Raw genomic sequence first — 16,007 nt, forward strand, 5'->3', positions numbered from 1 at the left:
TAAGCATTTCCCTCCACCTGGGAACTACAATCCAGAGCTGCATATGGGCAATAGAGTTGCTAGTCAGTGCTATCCAATGCCAGAAAAAGGTCTCTTCTAATCTCTTTTTGACCAGTTGTCTGTCCTCCTTATTGTTTGTGGGCTGAGAGCTCCCAAAGTTGCCACTGTAGCCACCTCTAAGGCCTTTTGCTGGTAATGTTACTGCATGTGCTATACTCCAGACAGGCCTCCACCCCGGTGTGACGAACCTTTCTTGCCAATGTCTTTTAAGTTTTCTCAAACTGGAAAAACACTTCACTCTGACCTTTTGCTTCTGCCCCTCAAAAATTTGTTTAATGTGCTATTTTAAAGTTATTTGGAGGAGAATTTTGAGAGAGTTCATCTGGTTTGCTGCCTCTAATCTGCCATCTTCTATTTTCCTTTCTAAAACTGAAGTGATTTGCTTACATACAATACCCACCTTTCTCTTTTTCATGGGTAAAAAAAATATCTATGCTATTGGAAACCTAATTTCTGAAGTAAAAAACATTTCCAACCAAAGCATTCTTGCCAGTTCAGGATTTGTGGTGGATAAAGTACTTGATTTGGCATCAGGAAGACCATAGTTCTCCCTCTAACACTTTGTAGCTTTGTGACCCAAGCAAATCACTTAACTACACTGCGTTCCAGTTTCCTCATATATAAAATGGGTTGGTAGGAAGGTAAGATTACATGATCTTTAAAGTATCTTCTAGGTCTTAAGTCTATGATCTTTTGATTCTATTTATGATCTTTTGATTTCTGTTTTACATTAAGCTACTATTTTTATAATGTATCATATGACAAATGATAATATATGATGATATATTATGAAATAATAAATGATAATGATAATTATCTTATAATAAAATCTACATTTGTTGGCCAAGATCAGTCAAGAGTGTTTATGAAATTAGCACATTCTTCATTTCTGACTGAATCAGAATAGGCCTTTCCTCCTGTTTTTTCTGTGTCCTTGCTTTTCAGGGTAAACACAAAACAATTCAAAATATTGTGGTCTCATATTTTTTCCATTTATATGCCTCACTGCTGCTATACTTTGCACATCTACTTTTCCTAAAAACGTGTGTGATTGAATGTGCCCCAGGTTTATGGGGGGAATGTTTTGTAGTTATTGATCTTATGAGGCCATTTTAGCAAATGTCATTGCTTTGATTTAATTGTGCCTTCTTGTTAATTATTAAAGGTAAACATATTAGTGGGAGTTCACATTCTATAATGTTAGATCAAATCCACAGAGCCAGAAATAGTCAATACCTTCTAGGAGATCAAACCTGTGAGTGTTGAGTTGAGGAGATAGTTTCTAGAGGATACCCAGAGAAGTTCTAAACTCTGATTACAGGATTATTGTAAGAAAGTGCTTTGTAAAATGTCCCAGAAATAAGACTGAAATGAAATGGATTGACAGCTTTTTGTTCATGCCCACCATAAACTACTATTCAATATTTACTCCATGATGAGTTTTGCTGTTGTTCCCCTGAAAATCCTATAATTTCTTTTTGTACAGAATGAATACCCACAATTTGGTTCTACAATCCTCCTTTTAACTCCTTAGCATCTAACCCATTGAATTCTTCAGACAATTTCTACTAGTAGTAAGCTACTAATAGCTTTTCATGTGCCTCCAACATCTAAAATTCTTACCATTATTTCTGCTGTCAGATGCCCTGAGTTTACTATCTTGTACTACTCTTCTTTTGTACCCCACCTCCCAAACACATATACCTCTTCATGCCTTAAATTTGCCTAACTTATGACCTCTGAACATAGCAGAGGCTGAGGAGAAGAGAAAAGTAGTGGAATGGAGGCTAGAGAGTATCTAGAGGATAAAAGTAGGACAGAGGAAGGAAATGTCTGATCTATACTTCTGGAAAAGGAATAGGATCAAGGAAAAAGATAGTTGGCTTTTTAGGATGAGATAGATGGATGAATACCTTTCTGAGCATAATATTCATGTAAAGATAGTCTAGAGTGTGTGGAGATTCTAGGGTATTATTGTATTAGACTTGGAAGATTAGCATTGAGAGAATGTCAAAAGAACTGTCTGTGGCAGGTAAAATTGCAGACTGTTTTTGGGAGAAGCCAAAATGGGTGGGTTATGTGGCTAGATGCTTTGGTTTGGAGAGAAACTTAAGAAGATAATGAATATTTTTAGATCACCTTATGTGGTAGATCTGCAGAAGGAAGATTATTATTAAATTAACATTAAAGTGAGTTTTGGAATAGGAAAAAGTAGATGAGTCTCTATAGAAGTGGAGCTGTTTATCTGAAGATAGTTTAGGAGATGGTACAAATTGGTATAAATATTAGGATGAAGTGGAAGGAAGAGTAGCAGCATAGTATAGAGGATATAATTGACTTTGAAGTTAGGAACTGGGTTCAAATCCTGCCTGCCATAATATGTATGACCATATAGACAAGCCATGGAATCATTTTGGCTCTTCTCATTTCCTCATCTTTAAAAGGAGAGAGGTTAGACTAGGTTGCTGCTAAGAGGCTCTTCCAGTCCTAAATCACTGATTTTGTCTTCTGTAATCCTGTTGCTCTTCAGGTCTCTCTGACTAGTTTTCTGGGGGTGGATCTGACCACACATCTGGGGTAAAAGAGTTCATGTTAAGGATATATTTGGTAAAGGGAATGATTTGATTTTTATAGTTATTGTTGCCTTATTGCTTTTAAAATCTAGAGTTAAATATCAGCTTCATTTTTCATTACCATCTAAAAATAGACGAGTGATTTAGAAACTTCTTTTTGAGGATAGATGACATTCCTGTTTTTTATATATAGGCTGACAGTGTATGTGCTTGCATTTGATGTTAAAAAGATTGTGGAGTACCAGTAGAGGGCAGTGTGAAGCTATTGTTTAAAAGATATTGGTAGTTACTTTAGACTTTCCCACAAAAATAAGAATTGACTTTGTAAACTATTTTGTGGCATTAATATTATAACTTTTATTTTTCCCTATAGGTCATCTGAGTTCCTCTTCAATTTACCCTGTCTGCCTTGCACCTTACTTAGTGGTTACAACTTGTTCTGACAACCGAGTACGATTTTGGAAATGTCATAGAAAAGAACAAGATGATGGTATAAGTAATAAGAAGGAAACCTATATCTGGAGGAAATGGCCATTGATGAATGATGAAGGAGAAGACAGCAGCAGTACAGTCAGCATTGTGGGAAGACCAGTAGCCGTGAGTTGTTCTTATACAGGCCGCCTTGCAGTGGCCTACAAGCAGCCTGTCCAGCACAATGGCTTTGTTTCTAAAGAATTCTCTATGCATGTGTGTATATTTGAATGCGAATCCACTGGAGGATCAGAATGGGTTTTAGAACAAACAATTCATCTTGATGATTTAATTAAGGTTGGTAGTGTTCTTGATTCGAGGGTTAGTGTTGATAGCAATCTCTTTGTATATAATAAATCAGAAGCTATTTTGAGTAAAGACCGATATCTTATGCCCAACATCAAGCATTTAGTCCATTTGGACTGGGTATCAAAAGAGGATGGCTCTCATATACTCACAGTGGGGGTCGGTGCTAACATTTTCATGTACGGGCGACTTTCAGGAATTGTGACGGAGCAGACAAACAGCAAAGATGGCATAGCGGTTATAACTTTGCCATTAGGTGGTAGTATCAAACAAGGAATCAAGTCAAGATGGGTTCTCCTGAGATCAATAGATTTAGTATCCTCTGTTGATGGTACACCCTCCCTGCCAGTTTCTCTCTCATGGGTAAGAGACGGGATACTGGTGGTGGGAATGGACTGTGAAATGCATGTTTATGCACAGTGGAAACATGCTGTCAAATATGGAGACATTGAAATTGATACTTCTCCTGCTGAAGATTCTGTAGTGGATTCTTTTTTGCCTTCTAAATGTAGCATGGTGACAAGGAAAAGTATAATCGAAGGAACGGTTATTACAGATGATGTGTTTGGCAAACCAACTGTAGTTCAAGATGGCGGCTTATTTGAAGCTGCTCATATCCTCTCCCCAACTCTCCCACAATATCATCCAACTCAGCTATTGGAATTGATGGATTTAGGAAAAGTTAGAAGGGCCAAAGCCATTCTCTCTCACTTAGTTAAATGTATTGCTGGAGAAGTTGCAATCGTTAGGGATGCTGAGACTGGAGAAGGAGGTAAACGGCATCTCTCTCGAACCATTAGTGTAAGTGGCAGCACTGCAAAGGATACAGTCACAATAGGCAAAGATGGCACTCGGGATTATACCGAGATCGATTCTATCCCTCCACTCCCACTCTATGCACTGCTGGCTGCAGATCAGGATACAACTTACAGAGTCTCTGAAGAAAGCACTAAAATATCCCAGGGCTTTAATGATGCTCATAAAAACACAAACGAAGACCAGTATGCAGATCTATTCCAGACCCAGGCCGTGACAACAGATGATTTTATTGACTTAGAGCCAGAAAAGAAAGAAACCAAATCCAAAGTAATTAATCTTTCTCAATATGGGCCATCTTACTTTGGTCAAGAACATGCCAGTGTACTTTCAAGCCATCTTATGCACTCAAGTCTTCCAGGCCTTACCCGTTTGGAGCAGATGTTCCTTGTGGCATTGGCTGATACTGTGGCTACCACTAGTACTGAACTGGATGAACAGAGAGACAAGAGTCACTCAGGTTAGTATTTTTAGTAAATGCTACGTTAACTATTAGAAATATGTGATTATGAAATGTAAACCAAACGTTGCATTGCACATTCTAACTTTAGAATTTTAACATCATTATTGAATTACTGTATGTCTGAACTTAAAATTTCATTAGTAGAAGAGTAGTTCATCTAGAATTCTCCTCTGGGTTAGGAAGACTTTGTTTTCAAGTGCCGCCTCTGAGATCAAAACTTTAGGACCTGGTCAAGTGACCCAGGACACTATAAGATTATAGTAGTATGGCAAATATTAATCTGTTTTAGTATAAGAGTTCAGCTAATCTCGTTCCCTGAGAAAGAAACAAAAAAACTCAAGCTTCATTAATAGCTATTTAGTATTCTGGAATGTGCTGTACCTGAAAGGGGAGAAAGACAGCAGGTGTCTCTTTCCTGTTTCCTCAATGTTTCTTGAATCTTTAAGCAGAATGCTCTTTGGAGATCTGGTTTACACATACATTTTGAGTTGTTTTTATATTAAGGCTGAGTAGTTTTGGATCTGTGATTATCGTCCAAAATGATTCTGATCTTTGATTAGAAATTTCATAGAAGAAAAAAAAATGGTGTGAAGATACGCTTTGGCAAACTTACCCAGTTTGTGATTCATAGTTCTCCATGGATTAACTGTATTCCCCCATTTACTTCTTCTAGCCCTTTTCATAGAGATGTAATTTCTATAATTATAGCCCAATTTTGAATTTTATCATAGACTCATGCAACTGGGAAAAAAAGGATTTTGTAAGATTAGTTAACCTATTCCCCTCCTCCTAGGCATGCCTAAGCATAATTATTTTTCTATTATCTATAATACCTCAAAATGTCAAGAAAAATTGATTCTTTAACAATAATGTTATGTTTTAGTGCCTTATAATTTAGAAAATTCTTCATTACATTTAGTCATTTTATTGCATAACAAAATTTATTCTCCTTAAGAAATGAAAATAAAGGTAAATTATTTACCTTTACTACTCTTTCTTAAGCTCATCAGGATATAAACAAATGCTATTATTTAGTTCTTTATAGTCTTCTCTTTTTCAGGGCCTATACTGGTAAGGGCACTAATTTTTTTGCATTAATCCAGGGCGAAGAAATGTGTAGTGGAATAAAACTCACCCAAACTGTCCTAAGCCTTTGTTGCATAGTTATTACATTTTTTGTCATTCATTAAAGAAATTGGATGTACCAAAATCTAAAATATTTTAAGGATATGATGCAAAGTTATGTATCGGTCAAGTAGTCAACCAACAAATAATCTTAGAGTATTCTGAAAGTTTTAGTGCATTTTAATTTTTTTTAAACCCTTACCTTCTGTCTTGAAACCAATACTATGTACTGGTTCCAAGACAGAAGAGTGATAAGGGCTAGGCAATGGGGGGTCAAGTGACTTACCCAAGGTCACACAGCTGGGAAGTGTCTGAGGCCAGATTTGAACCTAGGACTTCCTGTCTCTAGGCCTGGCTCTCAATCCACTGAGTTACCCAGCTGCCCCCTGGGTTTTAAAGTTTTTAATAGCTTAAAATTATAGTAAGACTTTTGAGACACCTTGAGAAAAAAAACAACAGTTAAACCTTTTTTACATAAGAGCAATATGTTTTCCTCTTATTTTCAGGATTTTTCCCTCAAGAGAGGCAAAAGCTATTGATATTGTCTGTAAAACATACCTAAGTTTTGTCTTTCTAATGGTAGTGATGAGTGTGTGCTGAGTCTGAGCCACCCTTTCTGGCTTAGTTGCTCCTGTGACTAGTGGGTATACTATTTGTGAGATTGTTATTTATTAGGTCTTTGACTATGGCAAAGAATATTTCTCCATGCAAAACTTGTTTTCCTGTGTGGAGATCAAATCCCAAATCTTGACTTCAGTGTTACCATACTATAACGGGAAGTAAGCAGCTATGTTTACTCAAGAAGATATGAAAGATATGGAAAATTATCTTCAGATATACAATTTCAGGCTTATCTAAATTTCTGGGAGAAAACATTATTTGTGATAATAGAAACATATTAGTTTATTTGTTGCCATCATGAATTTTAAGGCTTGGATTTTTATTTTCACTTAATGTAATTAAATGAGCATACTTTAATTGCCTGAAGTTGAGAGACATAATTTTCCCATTTTTAAAAACTAGTTTTATCAGAGACTATTAGGAGTGTTTTTTGGGTGTATTCCAAGTGTTTGCCAAATGATGTATTCAAAAGTTTTATTATCATTTATCCCATTAAAATTAATAATAGGTACTAATTTTTTATATTTATCAGAACATTTACTATAATTTGGGCTCATTTCTTTCAAATATGTTTTCCCCTCTCCTATAGGAAGAGATACCTTAGACGAATGTGGTTTGAGATATTTATTGGCAATGAGGCTACACACATGCCTTTTGACATCATTACCTCCTTTATATCGAGTACAACTACTTCATCAAGGTATTCCTTTCCGGCTGAAAATATTTTAACTTTTGTATAATGGTTAGTGTTGAAGGTTTAATATTCATATAAAAACATAATTATAGTTGCTCAGTTGTCTACATACATATCTCTTGTTGACCTTAAAGTTTTATAGGTTGTTAATAGACTTGAAGCTTAGTAGTACTTAAAGAGAATAAAGTAACTCAGCTAGTATCTCATCATGGAAAGTTCAAAAGCCTTGAATTTTGGTAAAACTCTTCATTTTTAGATTTTACCATAATTCTATCCTCATCTACATGTGAAATGTATTGCTTTTTGTGCAATTAATACACTCTCATAGCACAAAATGAATATTTAATATAGGCAGTCAGTTTTCAACATACTTTTTTAGGGGAGGAGCCTCCTCAGTGAGGAGCCTAAATCATATATTGGATGTTGAGTTCAAAGACCTGGGTTTAAAATCCCTTCCAAATTAAAAAGTTTGGAAACTTAATATTTCATTAAGGAGGACTTAAAATAATGTTGATTTATTTTGTTTTTAAAGTTAAAAAAACATTGCATATTGCAATGTTCCTTAAATGAAGGCTATTTTGTATTCCTTACACATAAAGTCAGTCATTAGGGAATTATTTAAATAAAATTTAGTCAGAGTTTTAAGGAGCACAAAAATTGATAAATTATCTTGTCAAAAAATACATTTTATTGGTCGTCTATTGTTTTACATTATTAACATTTCTCAATAGATCCACCACCTTACCTAACCAAAGAACTAGCTCTTATAATGAAGAATTAAAAAACAAGTGAAACTAACCAAAATAATGAAAAAGTCCAACATAATGCAGAATATGTTATCTACTAAGTTTTAAAAAACCGAAAAATTGGGTCTGGGTATTGCTAAAATCCTTTTTGACTTTTTTTAAACAGATAATATCAAAAGCTTAGTCCATTGGGTCACTGTTCTAGTGCATTGAATACAAACGGTTTCAAGAAAGGAAAATATGTTTAATGAAGATTATCATTTGTGAGACTGTCTTGGTCTTTCAGCATGGGAAATAAGAATAAAATATTTTAAAATGTAAAAGGTTACTATTATTTTTAACACTAATTAATTTAAAAACTTGTTAAATGAAAATATGAAATGAGAGTTGGTCAGAACATTTGTAACTGCATATGAATTTTGCCATATTGAATAATTTTGAAAATAAATGTTATTGGAGGGATTGCACTTAGTTATCACAGGCCCTTTTTCTGTCTCTAGAATAAATTCTTATGGTTGATTATCAGGCTTATCTTGGTTTTGCCATGCTTCCTAGTTCTTTCTCTTAATCACCCTTTCTAGGAAGATATTTTCTATTGGTTTCTGATGAAATTTTGATGAAGGAAGTAATTAGGTCCCATTTTGTTGTTTCAAGACAAAGCCTTGTTTAAGCAGTACCCTCAGCCTTCCAGAGCTAAAAATTTCCCAGCTCAAGGATCACCAGAAGACTACTTTTAGATTCATAGGTGGTTTTTAAAAGTCTGTATCTGGAGTAGAACCAAATTTAGAGGTTTACTTCTGACTTTTAAAGATTATGACACATTTTATTTTCCTTTCTAAAATCAAAAGTATTCAAATATATAATTAAGCAAATCTGAAAATGAAAAAGCAATAAAAGGGATGACAAATTACCGAGCTTGTGACTCTTTATTCATTATTTACCATTTGTTAAATTCAGTTTTGAATTATGATAAAGTTAGTGGGTCCTTTGGCTCTGTTTCTGATCTCAAGCCTTATTTTAACAGTAATAAATGCTGCATGGTGAGAAAGGAGTGAAGGTAGGACTAGTTCTTAGTGCTCAGTATTATATAGGACAGTATAATATGAAAGCACGTGCACAGGTGGCATTGTTGGAATAATTCTGGGGCATATGTGCATAATCATAGTAAAGGGACTTTTAGCAGTTTAGTTTTTCTTATTTCAAAGTTTACCATGTATTTATTGTAGTTGTTAATCTCCCTATTCAAATGTTTTCCAGTGTCAACAGATTTTGCTTGGTTTTGTAATAGCTAGTAATCCTGCACTAGGTGCCTTACTCCTAATTTTTATATTAAGGAAGTTTATAGTTAAGAGCCTACTGCCTTCCTTTCTGTTTGACCTGGTTTTGAAATGACTGAATAAATGGAGAGGAACTCTAAAATAACAATGTAATTCTTTCTTTTATGGTGTTCTTGATCTATGGTGATTTTAAATATAGATATTATCTGATTTCTCTTCAGGTGTGTCCACATGCCACTTTGCCTGGGCTTTTCATTCTGAGGCTGAGGAAGAACTAATTAATATGATTCCTGCTATTCAGCGAGGAGATCCTCAGTGGTCTGAATTAAGAGCTATGGGGATAGGCTGGTGGGTCAGGAATATTAACACACTTCGAAGATGTATTGAAAAGGTAATTTGTTTGATTTAAAGAGGTACAGATGTTGTACTGACTGAATTGTTTCAAATTTGGGGTGGGAAATCCATGTTTCTGAGAGAAATGCAACTTCCATTGATATCATTGAGAATTTCTACTTCTTTGGGGAGAGGGTGAGAATTTTGTTGTATCTCCAAGCTAGTAGATTGTGAAACAAATATTACTAGATGGGTACTTGACTTAATTTTTTATGAAATAAAAGCTTTTCTGACTTGATTCCATAATTCATCTCAGAGCTACCTATTTTTTGAGGGGGGGGAAGAAAGAGAAGGAAGGGGAGAGGGGGAAGTCTCTGTGTTCATATATGTGGGCCTGTTAAAGCTGAAAACTTAATGAAGACTTTTGGGATATCTTTTATATGTAGATCAGCACAATACTTTTTTAAGGACAGGCATGTCTAACTTTAAGAAAACCTATCTGAAAATGTAGAACTACCTTGTATAGCTAGGTGGAAGTTATTTATATTATTTTAAGTAAATAACAGGCTTTTCTTGTACATTTAAATGAATAAATTTACAAAAATATTTTGGGAGCACATATATGTATTGCATAAAACAAGACATTTATTTTTATGAAAACTTCATTGAATGAATCTGTGATCCCATAGATATGGGTATGCCTGCCAGAGATATAGATCAGTGGTTATCCAGACTTTTTTGGCCTACTGCCCCCTTTCCAGAAAAAATATTACTTAGCCCCCTGGAAATTAATTTTTAAAAAATTTTAATAGCAATTAATAGGAAAGATAAATGCACCCGTGGCCATCACAGCTTCCCTAGACTGCTGCAGCACCCACCAGGGGGCGGTAGCACCCACTTTGGAAATCACTGAATATAGATTATGAACCATCGATCCCTTCTGAAATGGTCATTTTTGTGTCCTCCCATAGGTTGTCCTGAAAGTCTTTACCCATTCCCAAATAATTTACAAACTATTCCAGTATAAAAATATTGGTGGGGAGAAATCACTTGGTTAAATTGAATAAAAGTGACTTTTATTCAATATTTTGAATTGATTTGAATACTATGTAATTTAGTTAATTAGTGTCATTTGAAGAATAATTTTAGAGTATTACAGGAATTGTGTGTTTGCAATACTTTGGAGTCATAAAGTACCTAGAAATTGAATTTATAGCCCTGTAAAAATGTTGTGGAGACATACTCAGTTGTTTGAGATGCTAGTTCAAAGAGATTGTGAATTTGATCTATGACTTGGGGATATAAAACATAATCTATTATGAAATATGCTATAGAAGGGCAAGATGTGTTTTGGACATATAATCATATAATTTCTGTATTTTGCTTTTCCTTTCATGAAAGTTTCTTTTTGAAAAAAAATTAAAGTTTTAATACAGTATGTCAACTTATATTTATATATGTTAGCAACTATAAATTTTATTCATTCTAGAAACATTTGAGTGCCTCTTAAGTATAAGCCACTATTCAGATAAAATATTAATGTGCAATTTTGTGAATTTTAAAGATGAGCACTAATATTTTCCAAAGCACTAGAAAGGATAGCCATTTGAAACTTTAGTGAAAAATTCTAACTTTTCTTTCTCTCTCACTGAATAATCTACAAACTTAAATTTTCTCAGAATTGAACATTTTAATTTTTCTTACTTATTAAGGTTGCTAAAGCATCTTTTCAGAGGAACAATGATGCCTTGGATGCAGCATTATTTTACCTTGCTTTGAAGAAGAAAGCAGTGATATGGGGTCTCTTTAGGTAAGTTACAGTAACAGATCCAGGAAAAGAAGATTCCTTTGGGCTTAGAAGTTTTGGATTCACTTTTGTCAGTTACTTAGCTATATAGACGTGAATGATCAATTTACTTTATTGTAAATTGGGAGGCTTTACAATTTCCTACTGGTTGCAGTTTCCTCATCTTTGGATTGATGTAAAATATGTTCTTACCTGTATTATAACTGTTGTGCAAATATAATGAGATAGTATTGTGAAAGTGCTCTGAAAGGTAACAAGTGCTTGAAGAATATAAAATGTTTTCTCTCTGTCAGAACAGTTCACAAAGCAAAGAGAAGCCTAACAGCCTGATATTAAATACTTCTTACTGAAGTAATTGCATAACCATAGAGCCTTTTTCTTAAAATTTTCAAAATTCTGTTGTTAACTTAAATCAGCACTCTGCAAATGAAACAAGATAGATACATTTGATTTAAAATTTGTTTTGGTTCATAGGTCACAACATGATGAAAAAATGACTACATTTTTCAGCCATAATTTTAGTGAAGATAGGTGGCGTAAGGCTGCTTTGAAGAATGCTTTTTCCTTATTAGGAAAACAACGTTTTGAACACTCTGCAGCCTTTTTCCTGTTGGCTGGTTCTTTGAAAGATGCTGTAGAGGTATGAATGATATACTTTAAGAGATATATTGGATAACAAGCCTGAGAAATCAGAAGATGATGGGTCAGAAGTTCAGCAGTGCCATTATGAAGATGCAGTGTTGTTGAGGGGAAGGAGTTCTGGATTTAGAGTCCTACTGGGTTCACCTTGTGACTTGGCCCCTTCATACCTTTGTAGACCATTGGCTGGTCACTGATACTTTTTGGGGTTCACTGGTAAATCACTAGACAGGGGTAGGGGACTTCTGAGTTTCATTCTAGCTTGTCACTTGTAAATAAACATATGCCCAGTAATGACATGATATTATTGGTTTCTTGATTCATCTTTTAGTAATTTGAGTACTATACAGCTACTTAATTATTGTTTTTGTCCCAAATAGGACACAGGGAGTTGTTAAATTTCATATTCCAGAGAACATCAAAGATAAAGGCTCAGAATAGTGGCATGTTAAAGTTACAAAATTTTCATGATGGTTAGGTTTACTTGCTTGTAGATGTTGAAGTTGGCTTGTCAAAGCATTTTTTAAGCATCAACTGTGCAATTCTTCATTGTTCTCTGTCCCCTTCCATTACTGTTAACTTTTTCCTTGCCCTAATCTTTATTAAAGAAGTCAGTGTATACACAAATGCACAATGAAGTAAATCCACTTTAATATATAATTATTAAAAGATACCTGAAATGCTGCAGATGTGTGACTTTAAAAAAACCTCTATAAGTGAGGAGACCTTCAACACGAGAGGAGATAGCAGTGAATAGATCAAAGTTTCCTTAGGCTTCTTTAACAACAACAAAAAAACTATCTCAATGTATAAAGTAGGGACTGAATGGATAGAGAAAATTGGAACTAAAAATTTAAAAATTGATTGCAGCTGGATGACTCAATAGATTGAGATCCAAGCCTAGAGATATGGGAGGGGCTAGGTTCATATCTGGCCTCAGACACTTCCTAACTGTGTGACGCTGGGTAAGTCACTTTACCCCTATTGCCTAGCTCTTACTGCTCTTTTGCCTTGGAACCAATACACAGTATTGATTCTAAGATGGAAGGTAAGGGTTTAAAATTTTTTTTAATGACTGTTTAATTAAAAAATCATTTTAGATTGCAAGCTCTTTGGGAGCAAGAGTTTTATTAGTAACTTGGTGTAAGGTGTTTCTATATTATTTGTGTTGATATATTTTTAATAGTTGATGATAAATGATTATTTGGGGAACTCCTTGTGAATTTAGAAGTGTTATTTAAATTATATGCATTAATAGTATTAATTTAGTAACTTAGGTTTAAAAAAAATTTAGCTCATACTTATTAAATTTTCTAGGATGCCAGACATTGATATTCACTGTTTTGCTCTTCAACTAATCAGTTATGTGACAACCCTCATTTGATTTTTGATATGAAATAATTGGATTGTTTTAATATCAATCAATAATTTATTAATTGCTTACTGTGTGTCATGCTTACTATGTGTCAAACACTGTGCATAGTGTTAGGAATGTGAGTAAAAGAGGAAAACAGTCCTTGCCATCAGAAAGTTTATATTCAGTATATATATGCATACATATATGATGAAATATATCAATATAGATCAGTAGGATATATAAGTTCTTTAAAAACCAATGTTTAGGAATTTAAAAAATTATTATTTACAGGTATGTCTTGAGAAAATGGAAGACATTCAGCTAGCCATGACTATTGCTCGTTTATATGAATCGGAATTTGAGACGTCATCTACCTGTACATCCATTCTTTATGAAAAGATTTTGGGTTGTCAGAAAGATGGCTCAGGATTCAATTGTAGTAGATTACATCCTGATCCCTTCCTTCGTAGTCTTGCTTATTGGGTAATGAAAGACTACACAAAGGCTTTGAATACATTATTGGAACAAACACCAAAGGAGGGAGGTGAAAATCAAGGTGAGAAGTTTTTAAAATAAAATTTTGCATTTTAAAGTTATATGTTCATTTTAACATAAAAGTAAATTGTAGCCAAACTTATTTTCCATTTTAGAGAAATTTTGATGTATGTCTCTCATCCCTCTCTAGCACCGTGCCTTTACCCCCTGCCCCCATGATGCTATTAGGGACCAATCTTTTTTTTGTAGCATTTTTAAATGTAGTTTTTTTCTTTATCATTTGAAAAGTAAATAAGTTATCTTTTTATATTGTAAACTATCTTGTTAAATAATATTGCCTCTGTATTTGGCAGATATTGGAGGTAGGTAAATTAAAAGTATTTCTTTTATCTGCAGATGTTGAGAAATTTGGTAGATTTTTAACTGAACCTGGTGGCAGTAGAAAAAACTCTGACCCAGGGGGCCTAGATTCTTGTCTGTGTCATTAATTTAGTTCTGTGGCCATGAGAACATTTCTTAATCTCTTTTGATCTTAGTTTCTTTACCTGTAAAATGAGAGGGTGAGTTTAAATGATCCCTAACATTCCTTTTACCTCTTAAAATACTGTGATTGCATATCGTCTTTAAAATACAAGTTCATGAATGTATAAGATAAAGAGCCTTAAAAAAAATGATTTGTTGATTGGATTACTTTGGATTTTTAAATTTATTAACGTAGTTAATCCTACAATAAAACAGTGAAAATTCTACATGTTTTATAAGTAAATTTAGTTAGTAAAGGCTAAAAATATCTTAAAATTTAAAAGTAATTTATTTTCAAAATATTTCTTTTAAAAATGAAAATGAATGAGAAGATCAAGCAAATATTTCTTTTGCTTGTTTTAATTTTTAAGCTAGATTTTTTCTGTTAACTTTTAAAAAAAGTTTGTTGTGGGTTTTTTTTTAAAGTCATGTGAAGCAACCAATAATACTAGTGAATGTATAAAAGAGAATACCTTAGTGGACTGCTTATTCCACCAATGACATTTTTAAAAAAAGATTTTTATTGATATTTTTTGTTTATATATTGCCTAAATTTTTCTTTGTATCTCCCCCCCCTCCCAATCCCAGAGAACTCTCACTTGTAACAAAGAATTTTTTTGAAAAAAGAAAAAATGAAAACCCCCCAAACTCAGTCAATACATGAAAAAGTTTGACATTATAAGTATTGTTCCTTATGTGTTGGCTACCTGTCTTTCCCCTTACCCCAAAAAACCCCGGGGAATTATCTTCTCAAACCTCTGGGTTTGTATTCTTCACTTTTAGTTCATTAAGCTCTTTCCTTGTTGGATTTCATGCTTTTCTCATCCTATGGATTCAGCTGTTAATTGTTCTGTCTCTTAAAGCTTTTTAAAATTTTTATTTAAATAAAATTAAGGGGCAATGGAGAAAATATCTAGTCTTCCATTTTGTTAGATTTCCTTGAAGCCTTCTCACCTACTAATATGAATTAAATTATCATTAATAAACATATAATTTAAAATATAATTATAAAAATATAATAAATGTAAACAAATATATTTAAAGAAAGGAATTAAAATTAAAGCTGAGATTTAATATTTTAGGGATACATATATTTTAATATTTATATGTAGTATTTAGCCACTTCTTAGTCTTTTGGCCTTTCTTTTCTCTTTTTAACTTCCTCTGCATCCTGTTCTGCCCCAATCCATCCAGAGACCTGATAGAGATCTGGGTTTTTTTTTCTCATATTCTAGAAGGATATACTTTTTCTCATTTTTTCCTTTTTTTTTCAAGGTAACTTGATGTATTAGAAAAAAACATACAACCCTCCTCTGGGTTTTCAGAGGACTTTATTACTAAAAAAAAGGGAGTGATTTTAAAGGAACAAGTGAAAAGGGCAAATTACAGGAAATTTCAATAAGACTATTTACAATTTACAATTCATTGTAAATGAGCCTATGGCATATAGTTCTTAACTTTTAAAAAATTAGCATTATCTACCTCTTCTAGTATGAATTTCTTACATCTTATATCCTTAGGATATTCTTTTCTCTAGAATTTAGATTTCTTTGAGCCTGCCTGCAATAGGAGAGAAAGACATGCTCTAATAATGGCTAGTTTAATTTCTAAAGGTTTGAGTAAGATTTACTTATATCTTAGTGAAAATTCCAGTTGTATAGTCTGATGTAACAGATCTTTTTTATACACAGGCAAAATAACT

General features: G+C 33.6%; 1 protein-coding gene across 1 annotated transcript in view; it reads left to right on the plus strand.

Annotated features, from left to right (window-relative positions):
• The window catches only part of DMXL2 (Dmx like 2), a 161,802-nt gene that overhangs the window by 108,890 nt on the left and 36,905 nt on the right, over nucleotides 1–16,007 (plus strand). The window contains exons 18-23 of the mRNA XM_044665166.1: nucleotides 3,007–4,686; nucleotides 7,025–7,135; nucleotides 9,374–9,543; nucleotides 11,198–11,295; nucleotides 11,767–11,932; nucleotides 13,580–13,844. Of these exons, the coding sequence (XP_044521101.1) occupies nucleotides 3,007–4,686; nucleotides 7,025–7,135; nucleotides 9,374–9,543; nucleotides 11,198–11,295; nucleotides 11,767–11,932; nucleotides 13,580–13,844 (2,490 nt within the window). The remainder of the gene's footprint in view (nucleotides 1–3,006; nucleotides 4,687–7,024; nucleotides 7,136–9,373; nucleotides 9,544–11,197; nucleotides 11,296–11,766; nucleotides 11,933–13,579; nucleotides 13,845–16,007) is intronic.

This window comes from Gracilinanus agilis, chromosome 2, assembly GCF_016433145.1.
Source record: "Gracilinanus agilis isolate LMUSP501 chromosome 2, AgileGrace, whole genome shotgun sequence".
Lineage (NCBI taxonomy): Eukaryota > Metazoa > Chordata > Mammalia > Didelphimorphia > Didelphidae > Gracilinanus > Gracilinanus agilis.